General features: G+C 38.8%; 1 protein-coding gene and 1 non-coding gene across 7 annotated transcripts in view; both read right to left on the reverse strand.

Moving 5' to 3' along the window:
- Positions 1–327: 327 nt before the first annotated feature.
- Positions 328–401, reverse strand: Trnav-cac (transfer RNA valine (anticodon CAC)). Its single transcript has one exon. It is a non-coding gene; the product is annotated as a tRNA-Val (tRNA).
- Positions 402–1546: 1145 nt separating this feature from the next.
- The window catches only part of Atp1b3 (ATPase Na+/K+ transporting subunit beta 3), a 36688-nt gene continuing 24128 nt past the window's right edge, over positions 1547–14106 (reverse strand). For all 6 annotated transcript variants that reach the window (XM_076868126.1, XM_076868133.2, XM_076868131.2 and 3 more), the window contains 4 exons: positions 10639–10823; positions 8037–8087; positions 4669–4755; positions 1547–2157 (listed from right to left, as the gene is read on the reverse strand). In XM_076868126.1, coding sequence (XP_076724241.1) covers positions 1987–2157; positions 4669–4755; positions 8037–8087; positions 10639–10823 — 494 coding nt within the window. In that variant the 3' untranslated portion in view covers positions 1547–1986. The remainder of the gene's footprint in view (positions 2158–4668; positions 4756–8036; positions 8088–10638; positions 10824–14106) is intronic.

Consider the following 14106-nt stretch of genomic DNA (forward strand, 5'->3'; position numbering starts at 1 on the left):
TCTAGTCCTACCCCACCTCCATGGCCCCTTCCATATCACGTTACTGTCAGCAGAGCACATCCCGGGTCTCTGTTCCCTCCTCCTCTAAAGTCTCTTGAGACCAACTTGTTTCATCTCCATATGCTCCAAAAGTCTGGCCTGTCATCCCCTGGCACACAGGACTGTGACAAATAGTACGTAATGCCCCTAATTTCACTGACTGAAGAAAACTGGGCCACTAAGAGTTGGGGAGGGTACCTGAGGTCACATAGCAGCCAGGGGACAAGCCATGTCCAAACTACTAAAACAGGGAGGCACTAATAAGATGATTTTGGAACTTTTTTGTTTTTGTGGTGCTGGGGATTGAACCCAGGGCCTTATGCATGTGAGGCAGGCACTCTACCAACTGAGCTACATCCCCAGCCCAGATTTTATAACATTTATTTCTCTTTAAAACTCACTGCTCCATTTTGGATGGCATCTCTATCCTCCTTTCATGTTAGGAATCTAGTCTGCTTTTGTCTAATCTCATTAAAACAAATTTTATCTACATCATATCTCAAAAATCCAAAAGTACAAATTTAATCAGTAACATGTAGTGCATGGGAGCCAAGTGGACAGCTGTTGAGCACCTGTCACACTAGGCCAGTGGCAGTGGTGCCTTACTGCAGACCACGGCACTCTGCTGCACAGCCTGGTAACAGCACAACGAAAGACTCCAAGAATCGTTTTCTTCAGTTGCAAAGAATTCTGAAGTAAAAGGCACTGCCACTGTGACCTGACTGGGCAACCAGCAGAAAGGCCACTAGGCCACAGAGGCCCATCTGGTCAGGCCCAGCCACCCTGTGCCCCCACGGCATTTCCACACTGCCACTCCTGAGCCAGCTGGGCTGTCCTGATGGTCTCAACTGTAGCAACACAGAAAACTTCAGGAAATACACTCTGGTTTGTTTTTGTTTTGTTTTAAGCAGGAACAAAGTAAAAATAGGAACAGGGCTTTTTTAAAAAAATCCACAGATTATGTGGGAAGCACATCTTTCTCCAGAGAAGAAAGTAGCTCAAATTATGACAGTCCTACCAAGAACACACCTAAAGCAGCAGAGGAAACGCCTCTGACACTAACCAACAACGTGCCATAAAAAACTTAACTTGGTTTCAAGCTGCAAATAAGTTCCAAGTTTTTATATTCCACAATTTATATCTTTTATTGGAGTCCACAGTCTGCTAAATAAAAGTAATAATAAGATATTTCACAAATTATTGTACAATTTAAGTCTTATGAATTTAATTTCATAAAAAATTAGCTTCATATTAACCCTGGCTAACCTAAAGACACTATGTCTTCTATGACTGAAATACATCCACTTCAGGAGACTTATCCATCACTAAAACAATCCCATATATATATTTTTAAGCATGGTTTACAACAAAACATTTGTGTTCTTAATCAAAAGATCCACAGACTAGTTCAGAATGTAAAAAATAATTTTACAAAAAAATCCAAGATAACACTTTTAGATCCACTTTTATTTTCTTTTTTTCCTCCTCACATACAGAACTTCTCCACACACACTGCTTGCAGCTATAAAGTCACTTGATGTTGGCCAGGTACCATTTTATCCCTAAAACTTTGTTGGCATCAAAATATGACAGTTAACCAGTGTTAAATCCATAAAATATTTACATAGCACAGCACATTAAGCTTTAGACACTTGGCAATTAAACCACATAAAAAGAGGGCAAGACCCCATTCTACGTGTTCAGAATCAGGTGTTCACTGGTCCCTATCAGGCGAATGGACTGGTTCAAAGGGCAGCAGAGGCAACAGGCAGTTACTTCAGAGGACACTGAACACTATGATCTGGAAGCACGTTATGATGTCACCCCAGTGTCATGTACCACACACCTTCTCCAAGGTGGTCTCTTAATTCTAGAATGGCAGGTCCAGCTGATGCAAAATGAAGACAGACAACACAACATTTATTCTGTGGAGACATCCTACACATACTATGCACGTGCTATAATTTTGAACACAACTCGTCCCAAAAACTTGTCACGATCATTCTGGTTTTTTAGGTTGGGTGATCCATCAATTTTGCACTCAACTGTTACTTCATTCCTGGTACTATTAGATCCAAAGATGACCTGGACAGCAACTAATGGCTGCAGATATCCCACCTGGCAAATAAAGGAAAATAGATGAATTCAAATTCCATAGTAACTTCATCTATACTTTGTTAGGAACTGATTACTCTGCAAATTTTTAAAATTTTTAATATATTAACTAGACCTGTCATGTTCTTTGCCTTATTTACTTTTTTAAAAACGAAGTGTTGAAGACTATGAATTTTCCTGAGTACTGCTTTGAGTGTATTCCATAGATGGTAATTCCATAGATGGTATATTGTTTAAACATTCTATAATCTTGGTTTGAATATACCTTTTCATTCAAGGGTTAATAGAAGGCTTCTACTACCTCCACATGTGGGAGGGTCTTTTTTATTTTAAAAATTTCTAAATTTTTATTTTGGGTTAGAAATACAATAATATACTTCTATAATATGAAACTTTAAAATTTGTATTTTTATGGGCTGAGGTTATAGCTCAGTGGTAGAGCATTTGCCTAGTGTGTATGAGGCACTGGGTTCGATCCTCAGCACCACATAAAAATAAATAAAAATAAAGGTATTGTGTCCATCTACATCTAAAAAAACATTTTTTTAAAAAATGTATTTTTTATGACAACTTTTTTGACTGCTCTGTGTGTGTGATATACACTGGTCCAAAAGGCAGCAGAGGCAACACTAGGATTTAAAAGCTCATTATAATGCTGCCCCAGGAAGTAAAAATCAACTTAAGATATGTGTTCACTATGGTCTCTTATGTTATGTTTGGTAAACAGTCATAAGATCTACCTGATTTTACTTAGGTCTATATCCTATATGTAGTATAGTAAGTATACAGAGCCTTACTTTAAGTCACTGTGCAACTTGGTGCAAACATACTCCTGGTTATTTTAGCTTCATTATGGTTTTTAAAGACTATTCTTCCTAAAAGGAACCAGGGCTGATTCCCGGGCTGGGGCAGGAAAAGTGTGCAAGATGAATCTGGAGTACCTTGTGATGCCAGAATATAAGGAAGTGCTCAGAGAATTATGGGAGCATGTCAAAAGGACACAGGAGCCAGTCTAAAGACGTTCTGCTAGCCAAATCTGGGACAATTTTAACAACAAAATAGTAATAATTATAGATTATAAACCCTAAATTAAAGAAGAATCCATGAGTCTACTGTGCTAGAAATAAATAACTGGAGAAAGGAAGGCTCTTGTGTACAGCAGAATGCCAACTATCAAATGGAAAAAGATGAAAGTGAACAACCTGGCTTTAGGAACCATCCCACTAATAAATGACTAAGGCAAAAATCAACAAATGCTAAAGTTCTAGCCCAAACAGTAGTTTATAGACTCTCAGAGCACACCCGGTACGTGACTTATTGATGAAAAGGCAAAAATAACTTGACAGTGTAGAAACCTTGCTGACTCCACCTTAAAAAAATAAACGAGCTAACATCACTATCAATTGGATTAATCGACACCATGTCCCTTCTGATGTGACCTTCTGAGAACACATTTCTTCTCAGGCCCTACTGACGAAAGTGCCCAGAAGACGGAGAGGAAGGGAGGCAGGAAAAACTGATGAACCCAAACTAAGGAACATAAAGTAAACCAAAAATGGTTTATACACTTGGGAGTACAAGAACATGAAACAGAGGAACTGGGGAACTAGTCCAGATTTGGAGACCACAGACTGCTGAAGATGCACTTAGTGCAAAAACTTAGTCCCAAATGATTCAGATGGGGGAAATATATGTACTTAAAAAATGATGACTGCTAAGGTAAGTGAGGAAAAATATTAAAATCTGGGAACTCTGTACCATGTATTATTTTAACCACTTCAAGGATGGAATTTCAAAACACAGAGATGAAAGGGGTTGGAAACTGGCTCAGTGGCAGAGTACTTTTAATCTAATAGACATGGGCCCTGGGTTCAATCCCCAGCACTGCAAATAAATAAATAAATAGATAGATAGATAGATAAATAAATAGTATATATATACAGCACAGTCCAAATTTTATAAATGAACATATATATATTTCTAGAAAAATATGGACAAAACTGTACTACAATATTTTTATACCTGTGTAATGAAGTTTTTTTTTTTTTTAATATTTTTAGTTGTAGTTGGACACAATACCTTTATTTTATTTTTACGTGGTGCTGAGGATTGAACACAGGGCCTCGCTCGTGCTAGGTGAGCGCTCTACCGCTGAGCCACAACTCAAGCCCTGTAATGAGCTTTCTGATTTCTTTAGTACTCTTCTACTTTCTCTAAATATGAATATTGAATAAGCATATAATGAAAATTTATTACTGAATTTAATATTAATACTGAATAAGCATATAATGAAAGAGAAAATGGTATTTTGAAAACAATCATCCTTTAACTTGTCTGCTTGGGTTTGTGTTCTTAACTGTAGACAGGGACGCTTCACTTGCCCTCACCACCTGTCTTTAAAAGCCCAAAGCGCTGATGCACAAATTTCATAGATCATGTGTCTACCTACCTCAGACAGGATAGTTCAATTTGCCAAAAGAGTAAGTATGACATAAATAACTTCTAAATACTTACATGCAGTTTTTTCCCATAATATGGAAAATACTTTAAGTCTATAACTCCAAGATTAGGATATGTTTCTACAATTGCTGTGCTTCCATCCTAGAGTTGAAAGCAAAAGAAACCCATTTTAGGACACGAAAAGAATTTTAAAATGTGTTTATAGTTAGAGCAGAATCAATTGGAAACACTATGGAGAACTATATTGTTACTCCAACTATATTATGTCTATTTTTGAGAAGATACTTGAAGTAACTAAAATAAAACCCTTTGACACAGACTATCCTGATTCTTCAAAAATGACCTGCATAACCTACACTCTTTTCACCAGGTCCCTTCTAACTTACAGATGTTCTACTGTAAAATCTTATCTGCTCTCCAACTGTTCAAATGCTAGCTCTCTGGCCTCTGACAATAGAAATACACCACCAGGTTTGGCACCAAGTTTTCCTGAGATGAATAAAAACATTGTGGAAATATTATCTGGAAAGCAGTGGCCACTGCAAGCTGTCAATCTAGAAAGCAGCACTCAGGACAGGAAATTATGGTTAGTAACCATAATGACCACAACCAGGTGAAACCACTGACAGAAATTTATCCATATTTCCCATGAATTAATTTTTGAGCACATGAAAACCATTCAGTATTTGAGTCTCTTGGTATTCCAGGCATTTAAAAGCTTCCTAAACATTACTAAACACTTGAATTTTAGATAAGTAAACCTATTCTATGTTGTGTGGTGTTGGGATGGAACCCAGGGCCTCGTGCGTGCTAAGCACGCACTTCACCACTCATTCCCAGACTGTACATTCTTCTTCGTTTTTCTTTCCTTTTATGGTACAGGGAACTGAACTCAGGGGTGCTCTATCACCAAGCCATATCCCCACCTTTTGCATTTTTTGAAACAGTGTCTCAGTGAGTTGCCCAGGTTGGCCTCACACTTGTGATCCTTCTGCCTCAGTCTCCCGAGTAGTTGAGATTACAGGCGTGGGCCAACAGACCCTGTTCATTAATTTTTACTTTTGAAAGTATACACGAAATAATATAGCAAAACTAAGAATCAAACAAGAAGTTCTACTCTCTGCTTATATCATCTCACATGTCAGGGGACAAGAATAAGAAAAGCACAAACAAGAGGCACGAGGAGCAAGAGAGCATAGGCAAGAGTAATGGCCTCACCTTCCAGGAAGGACAAGGTCTAATGATCCACATCAAGAACACGTGGAAAGAGCAGGAGATAGCAAAGGACAAATTTAAGGACACAACACAAAATAAAAGACACAGGCACTGCATAAAAAGATATGTGCATCAACTAAGGATTTAAACTGAAGAACACTTGATATAGACAATGCTAACAGAAAACACTAGTTACAATATATTGTACATGCTTTCAGGTGTCCTACGTGGCCACACCTCTAAAATTCATGGGCTCCACCTGGCTCTCATGGAGCTAGGCTAGGAGTCACAGTTTTATAAGAATTTCTTCCAATTTTGTTTTTTTTCTTTTAAACAAAAATAAAACTCTATAAACAACAAAAAACACCCCCACTATTTTGATTATTTTATGTACTTAACCACATCTCTTCAAAGCAAATTTGAATTGTTAGATCTAGATTTTATTCAATATCATGATTCCCACCTATTCTAGAAGCAAAGAGGTACATAATAGATACAAAGGAAAAAAATGCCTTTAAAGCCTTAAGGGCAGGTTTACATGAACTTATTGATAATGGCCAAAGACTTGCAAAATGAAAATCTTGGGGAAGAGTTTAAAGCTTCTGCCCCTGTGGCCTGGGTGCCTGTTTTCTTCTTAGGTGACATTGGCTTCATGGACCCACCATTCCAAGCTTTTGTACAGAGCCTGTTCACGTGTGAAGACGAAAGCTCCTGTGCACAGGTACACTGCAGAAAATTAGCACTTCCACCTTGCTGAGGCCCAGTACCAAACCTCAGAAACTTTCTACCGGAAAGATGTTAAGCAAATCCTGAGAATCGGAGAGTTACCTGAGAAAGCCATAATGGCCTTTTGTCTTAAGAAATAACAGTACATGCTCTCTAGATCTTTACAAGAATTTATCTCAGAAAGCTCAGCTTAGATGTGTGGCATGTAATTTTAAGTGAAATTCTGGCTTTTTAAATTGTTTTTGGTGCTGGGGACTGAACCCAGGGTCTTCAGTAGGAGATTCTGGCTTTTTTTTTTTTTTTTTGACGGCTTTGGGGGTCGCAGGGGGGGATCGGGGATTAAACTCAGAGGCACTCAACCACTGAGCCACATCCCAAGCCCTATTTTCTATTTTATTTAGGGACAGGGTCTAACTGAGTTGCTTAGTGCCTTGCTAAACTGTTGAGGCTGGCTTTGAACTCAAGATCCTCCTACCTCAGGCTCCTGAGACTCTGAGATTACAGGTGTTGTGCCACAGCGCCCAGCCGAGATTCTGGTTCTTTATCTAAGTTTCCTACAGAAGCAACTGTGGCAGAAGGAGGTAAAGTAACTTGCTGACAGTCACAATGTAGACTTCTACTCAATGTAGATTTCTACAAACTTCTTGGCTTATTAGTCTAATCTAAATAGTGATCAAATACTCAAAAAATTTAAAATGATACCCTAAAGCAGGGTTCTCAAGCATGTGCCCCAGACCAACTGATTCAGAAACTATGGGGATGGAACCCAATAGACCCAAGTGATTCTGACAGATGAGTAAGCAGTTTGTGCCCAAATAAGAAAACCACCTGGAATTGAAGGAATTACAATTTTTTCCCACAACTTTAGAAGTGATTTCAATGCAACAATTTAGGTAAAACACTTCTGACAAAACAATCGGGGTTGAACGCTAATATTTATTAGCATAATAACAGAATTAAGTTTACAAATTAACAGTTTCTCCTCAGAACTCTTACCCATCTTTTACATATTTGTCTTAGATGTATTTGCAGCATGGAGAGAAAACAAAAGAAGTTATGAAATGAAAAATGCACAGCAGTCTGGAAAATAATGTAGGGATGGGGAGAAAAACAATACCTCTACTTTCTGGAAAATGCACCACCTTTCAACTCTCAGATGGCACTGAGGTTTGGCACACCAATTTACAAACCAAGACAGAAAACATGATACAGTAGTATTATAACACTACAGTTACACTCTAAGATGAAAGAGTGTGAACCTCAAAACTGGTGAAACAGTATACGTGTGAGGCCAAACACAAAGAAAACATCACGCTGAACCATCACTAGGAAAGAGAAAGAAGAGCTGCTACTGAAGAGTGAGGGGACTTAGGAAAGAAAAAAGATGGCTAAACTCACTCGAGTGATTTTACTTAAAATACTAAAGTATTTTAAGAAACATCAGAGCCTTAAAAGTTGAGATTTAAAAAAAAAATACTAACCTTTGGAACACATTCTATCCTTGGATCTCCTTCGGGTTTTAATCCAATTATCTAAGGTTAAGAAACAATGATTAGTGTAAACATCACATACATGTGCAATGGAACCTTCTCCTCTATGGCTGGGGACCAGAGATCAGGGATGAGAGACCAAGAAGTTGAGATTGACTCTATTCTGGATTAAACCCAGTTATATCTATCTTTTACTTTGATTTGGGGGCACTGAAATTAACTTGCCAATATAATAATTATCTTGCCAATTAGCCATCTTACTGCTATCCTGAAGAGATTTAGAAAATACATCCATTAACAAAGAGGTAACCAAAACACAGCTGTGTACTTTGCTAACCTTAAAACAAGAAAACAAACAAACAAAACCCCCAGAAAACCTAACCTAAAATCTCATTATATAGTTGAACAAATCATTTAATATAAATATTAAGAACTGCAGCTGAGCATGGTGGTATACACCTGTAATTCCAGCAGCTCAGGAGACTAAGGCAGGAGGACTGCAAGTTCAAAGTCAGCCTCAGCAACTTATCGAGGCCCTGTCTCAAAATAATAAAAAGGGCTGGAGATTTAAATCAGTAGTAAAGCACTCCAGGGTTAAATCTCTGGTAATAAAAATAAAACAAACTCTGGAAAATGCAGAATAAACTGTTAATTTGTGGTGCTGAACCCAGAGACTTGCACACAATAGGCAAGTATTCTACCTAAGAGCTACACCCCCAGCTTCCCTTCTTTTTAAATTTTGAGTCAGGTCTCTCTAAATTGCCCAGGCTGGTCTTGAACTTTCAATCCTCCTGACTCAGCCTTCTGAGTAGCTGGGATTCCGGGCATGAGCAAATAACTTTTATGAAAACAAATTAAGTCATAATGCCCACTAAGTGTCACCTTATTTCAGTTATCTGGTTCCACAAAGGCACACATAGGAAAGAATCTACCTTAAGACACTCCTAGCACAATTGGGTACTATGCACCAAGGCTACTTCATTTATGTCAGTTATAACCATATGAATGGTAACAGGTATTTATCCATCTATTTTGTAAGAGGACCTTTTGGCATTCTGAATAAATATGCAGTTTACATGTCAATGCTTCTAAAATACAAATACTCCTCTCAAATAACAAACATTCTTGCAATCTATATAAAATAATACCAAAAGCAAGAAGTAGACTTGCACAGGCAATGACTTTGGGATTATACAAGTAAAATTTCTATATTAGGTATGTACATGTTAACACAGATCTCTATGTCTGCCACTGTTCTTCTGTCAAGTTCTGCAGAGCCACAACCCCTCAAGTGAGTGTGGTCTCAGACTCCCATTGTTCAGGAAGGTCATCCTAAGGGAAACAAGCCAGAAGGTTGGTCCTGTCAGACAGGGACTCCTTCTTTTGACCTTCCATTGGGAAGATACTGTCAGCAGGATAAGATTATAAAAGGCATCTCTATTAAAAATAATAATAATAATAATAAATTTAATTCCTCTTACAAACAGATCATCTAGTTTCTTATTTTGGCTTATTTTGTTAACCTTAATTTTTGTTGAAATGTCTCACTAATCATTTACTGGCTATCTGCCATGTTGTCAGGCAATTTTTCAGAAGATCTCTAGAATTCTACAGGACAAACTGGAAACTGTCATTGTCTGTGGTCTCTCAAAGGGCAGGTGTCAAAGCTGCAAGAGGACCAGTCTGGCACTTCAGGGTCTCGCTGGTTCTACCCACAGGAAATCTTATTTAGCACTGTCAACTTCAGAAGACTCAAGTTTTATTTTTACTAGGGTGGCAGCAATTTTCTTACCAATGGTGACTTCAGTGATATGTGAACTTAGGATCTTGTGAGTAAAGGACCAGGAATGATCCACTCTTCAAGGGAGACTTTGAAAGGTCTCAAAATACAGCTCTATCAGAGCAACTCTGTGGCATGCTATTTAAAGAGCAGCCAGGCATCAGGGTCACTTCACTATAGAGGGGCAGCAGCTTCCTTGGAACAATGACCCTAAATCCATTACTGCTCTCACATAATGAACGTTATTGGCTCCTTACTCTGCTACTGACTGTGTTCAGGCACTATTTCTGTTAACAACAAAAAGCTGTTACCACTGCAACATCCCAGGAAGCTCACCTGCATGGGATTTTATTTCTATTTCCACCATTTCATCACATACACATATAACACAGAATTATCCTTTACTATTAAATATTTATAAAAAGCTAAATATAACCCATGAATAAACCAGGGATTGAACCCAGAGGCACTTAACCACTGGACCACATCTCCAGCCCTTTTTATTTTGAGACAGGCTCTCGCTAGATTACTTAGGGCCTCGATAAGTTGCTGAGGCTGGCTTTGAACTTGGAATTCTCCTGCCTCAGCCTCTGGAGCTACTGGGATTACAGGTATGTACCACTGTGGCCAGCCCTGCTACACATTTTTCAAAGCAATAAATATCACTGCTGGCCTTTTAAGCAAACTACTCCCCAATGAGGTAACATTTAATAAGAAGGCATTAACTCAAATCAAATGATCTAAAAACAGCTGTCAGCTTCTCAACAAAGGATTTTAGAAACAAGCCCCAGAAGAGGTAAATTATGTACGTACTCTGTTCATTTTTACAAGAATACAAGGTTTTCCTGTGGAATAGCCAAAATCAGGATCACCTATACCATTGCAATCTTGGAGTAAGGCAAGAGGAAACTGACATGCAGTATAAACTGGACCCTTCTGTTCAAAAGGAACTCCATCAGGACAGTTTTTGAGATTACTCTGTTCTTCTCCAGAATATGCTGAAATGGAAACATAGTCAAAAAAAGATTAGATACAACCAGGAATACAACATCTTTTGGATGATTTTCCTCAAAGATAAAAACAGCAATGCTAATTCCTAGATAACATCAGGGGAAGAATGCTAACTTTATTGAATTCCCACAACTGTACAAATTGGATCACAGATTAATCTCTTTTGTCACCATTAGGTGGCACCAGCCATGGCTATAGCATTACCTGAAAATCTTTAATGTGCTTGGACAAAAAAAAAAAAAAAAAACCAATAGTAAGGACTTAAAAAAAAGCATTGCCACTCCGGATTACAATGTTATAGGGAAGACAAACATGAAGTATAAAATTGTAACTGTCGTCATGAAGATATGCAGCATTAGGATAGTCTCCACTAATGGGAAGGCAACTGGGCTGAGAGAAGAAGGGCAGGGGTGAGTTAAGGAAGCTGAGAAAGCACTTTTGATGAAGAAAGGCACTGGCCAGACGAGGTGTTTTAAAAGAATTAGGAACGGAGGACCGTTGTACCAAAGAGCCCAAGACAATCTACTAAATGTTTTAAACCAGGGCAAGTGGCAAGGATGGCATGATCATATTTATGTCATGAAAATATTTATGCCCATGACTGGCTGTGATGTGGGGAACCAACTAGAAGGAGAAATAACAAGGATCCTGAAAACCAGACAGGAGTCTGTTAAAGCAACCCAAGTAAGACACAGCATTAGTTCAGAGAAGATTGTCTATTAAGACTGAGGTGGCTAGGTGAACTTAAAAGCATAAAGGAGTAAAATGGTCAGAAATTTGAAACGTTAAGGAAAGGAGGTGGAAAAATACCCGATGCCCAATACAACGTTAGTTCTGCAGCAGAAGCACTGAGGCATGAGGTGGTGGGACAGTGAACAAGTCTGATCTGATCCTGGTCCTCAATGAAATTAGTCTAGTGAAAGACAAAAATAATTAATATATGGTGTAATAATGCCTCAATAAGAACAACCAGTGTGTAGGCATAACCAGTAAAAGCCCACTGAAAATGAATTCACCAAAACAGAAACCAAAATTTCAAAGGAACTGCTTTTAAAGGAAGCACCAATCTTTTTGAGAGGAAAAAAATAAAATAAAAATTTATATATATATATATATATATATAGAGAGAGAGAGAGAGAGAGAGAGAGTGAGTGAGAGAGAGTGTGTGTGTGTGTGTGTGTGTGTGAGAGAGAGAGTCAAAATTTTGGCTTCATCATATAAAAAACTAGATTATTATGAGAACTATGCACACACAGGAGGAGTAGGGGGGCGTTTGCTGGTGATTGACCCCAGAGATTTGCATGTTAAGCATAGGCTCAGCCACACCCCCAGTCTTATGTACTCATTTAAAAGCAAAGGACTCAGGAATTTGGAGTGCAGAGGTGGACACTGACAACACACAGCACCAGGCTCCCATCACCTCCTTCTTGTAACAAACACTCAAATCCTTCAGCAGTCACCAAGGGCACAGCACTGGGCACACCTTGGGTGCAGGTCAGATCATCAGTAATTGTGTTCTATTATGGTGACTTCTACTTCCACACAAAATCACTGCAAATGTAAGGGGATGGATGGGAAGTAGTCAGATTGTAAAGTCCCTGCCAAGGTAATGATGGAAACCTTATATTAGTCTCAGAGTAACCAAATAGCCCCTCCCATACATCTAAGGAAAGCTTCAAAGAAGACAAACCAAGATAATCAGTGAAAAACAAATGAACCTAAAGGAAAGAGATAACCCCAAATCAAGTCCTGCAAAATGATATTTTATAAAGTGAAATCAGACAAATTTAAGAACCCGAAAGAAATTGAAAAACAAAGCAAAAACCTTGCAAAGAAAAAAGGCAAACACAAGAAGAACTTGGCATGCTTGAGACCCTGGATTCAACCTCCAGCATCTCTCTCACACTCTTTAAAAACAAAACAAACAAACAACAACAACAAAAATAAAAATCCAAAGGAGTAAATTAAGAATAAAAAGAAGAGCTGGGTGTGGTAGCACATGCCTGCAGCTCAGGAGGCCAAGACAGGAGGATCCCAAGTTCAAAGCCAGCCTCAGCAATGGTGAGGCACAAAGCATTTCAGTGAGACCCTGTCTCTAAATAAAATACAAAATAGGGTTGGGGATGTAGCTCAAACAATTGGTAAACAAGTCCCTAAAGACAGTTCTGAATCAAAGTACCTCAACTGTAAAAGCAAATTAGGTCACTGTCAGAAATAAAGGGCTCAAAATTTACATTTTGTGTATCCTTTCTTACAAAGTTTCTTGAATACGTACTTCATCAAAACTAGGTAGGGAGGGGCCTGTAGTGTAGCTCAGTGGTTAAGCACCTGCTTAGCATGCTGAGGCCTTCATCATCACAATAACAAAAACCAAACAGAACCGGGGAGTAAGAAAAAGAAGGAAAAATAGATTCAACCAAGCAAGTGATGAAATGAAGTCCCCATAGACACAGGAGTAGAAGCCTATACAGCATCAGTACACAGGCAGCAGGAGGGAGAGGGTTATACAAGATTTCCAGAAAGAGATGCGAATGGTAGTTACAAATGGGGGAGTCAGGAGAGAATGCCCACAGGTAACTGAAGATGGAAAGAATAAGTATGAAACAGCAACCTATGATGAAACCAGACAGGAGTCAATTACCACTGAATTGAGAAGGGACAAGGTAAAGGCATAGGAGCTAAGTGAAGATGCATAAGTGAAAACTCATAAATAAAAACAATGAACATGATTAATCAAGAACCAGCAAAGTATATTGAGAAATGCATTAGAAAAGCACCACAAGACCAAAGTCAAAAGTATGAAGCTATTTCCTATGAAATGTACCAGATTCAGACTATTTCTCCTGTGATCCCAGGGCTCCCTCCCTTGCCAACCACCATCACTCTGTAACAGCTTCCCTGTTTCCACACTGCAGTCTACTTTGAAAAGGTTGCCTGTGTGGTCCTTTAAAAATCTGAGTTATCATGTAATTCCCTGCTTAAAACCCCTCATCGTGGCCACTGCAGAAGCCAAAGAACTTAACTGGCCTCTAAGCATCTACACAGTCTGATCCTCCTTCACTCTCTGATGTCATTCTCCTACCTCTTTTCCCTGGGTTCACTCTACCCAGCTCCTCTTCCTTCCTTGATGAACCTTGACCATAGATACAATAAACCTTAGGGCCTATGCACCTACTGTTTCCTCTTTGGACATTTCCATTGCTAGTTCCATTACCTTCTTCACTCTTTCACAGGTTCCTTTCACTGTGGCTTTCGCAGGCCACCCTGTTT

The sequence above is a fragment of the Callospermophilus lateralis genome, chromosome 10 (genome assembly GCF_048772815.1).
Source record: "Callospermophilus lateralis isolate mCalLat2 chromosome 10, mCalLat2.hap1, whole genome shotgun sequence".
In the NCBI taxonomy this organism is placed as follows: Eukaryota; Metazoa; Chordata; class Mammalia; order Rodentia; family Sciuridae; genus Callospermophilus; species Callospermophilus lateralis.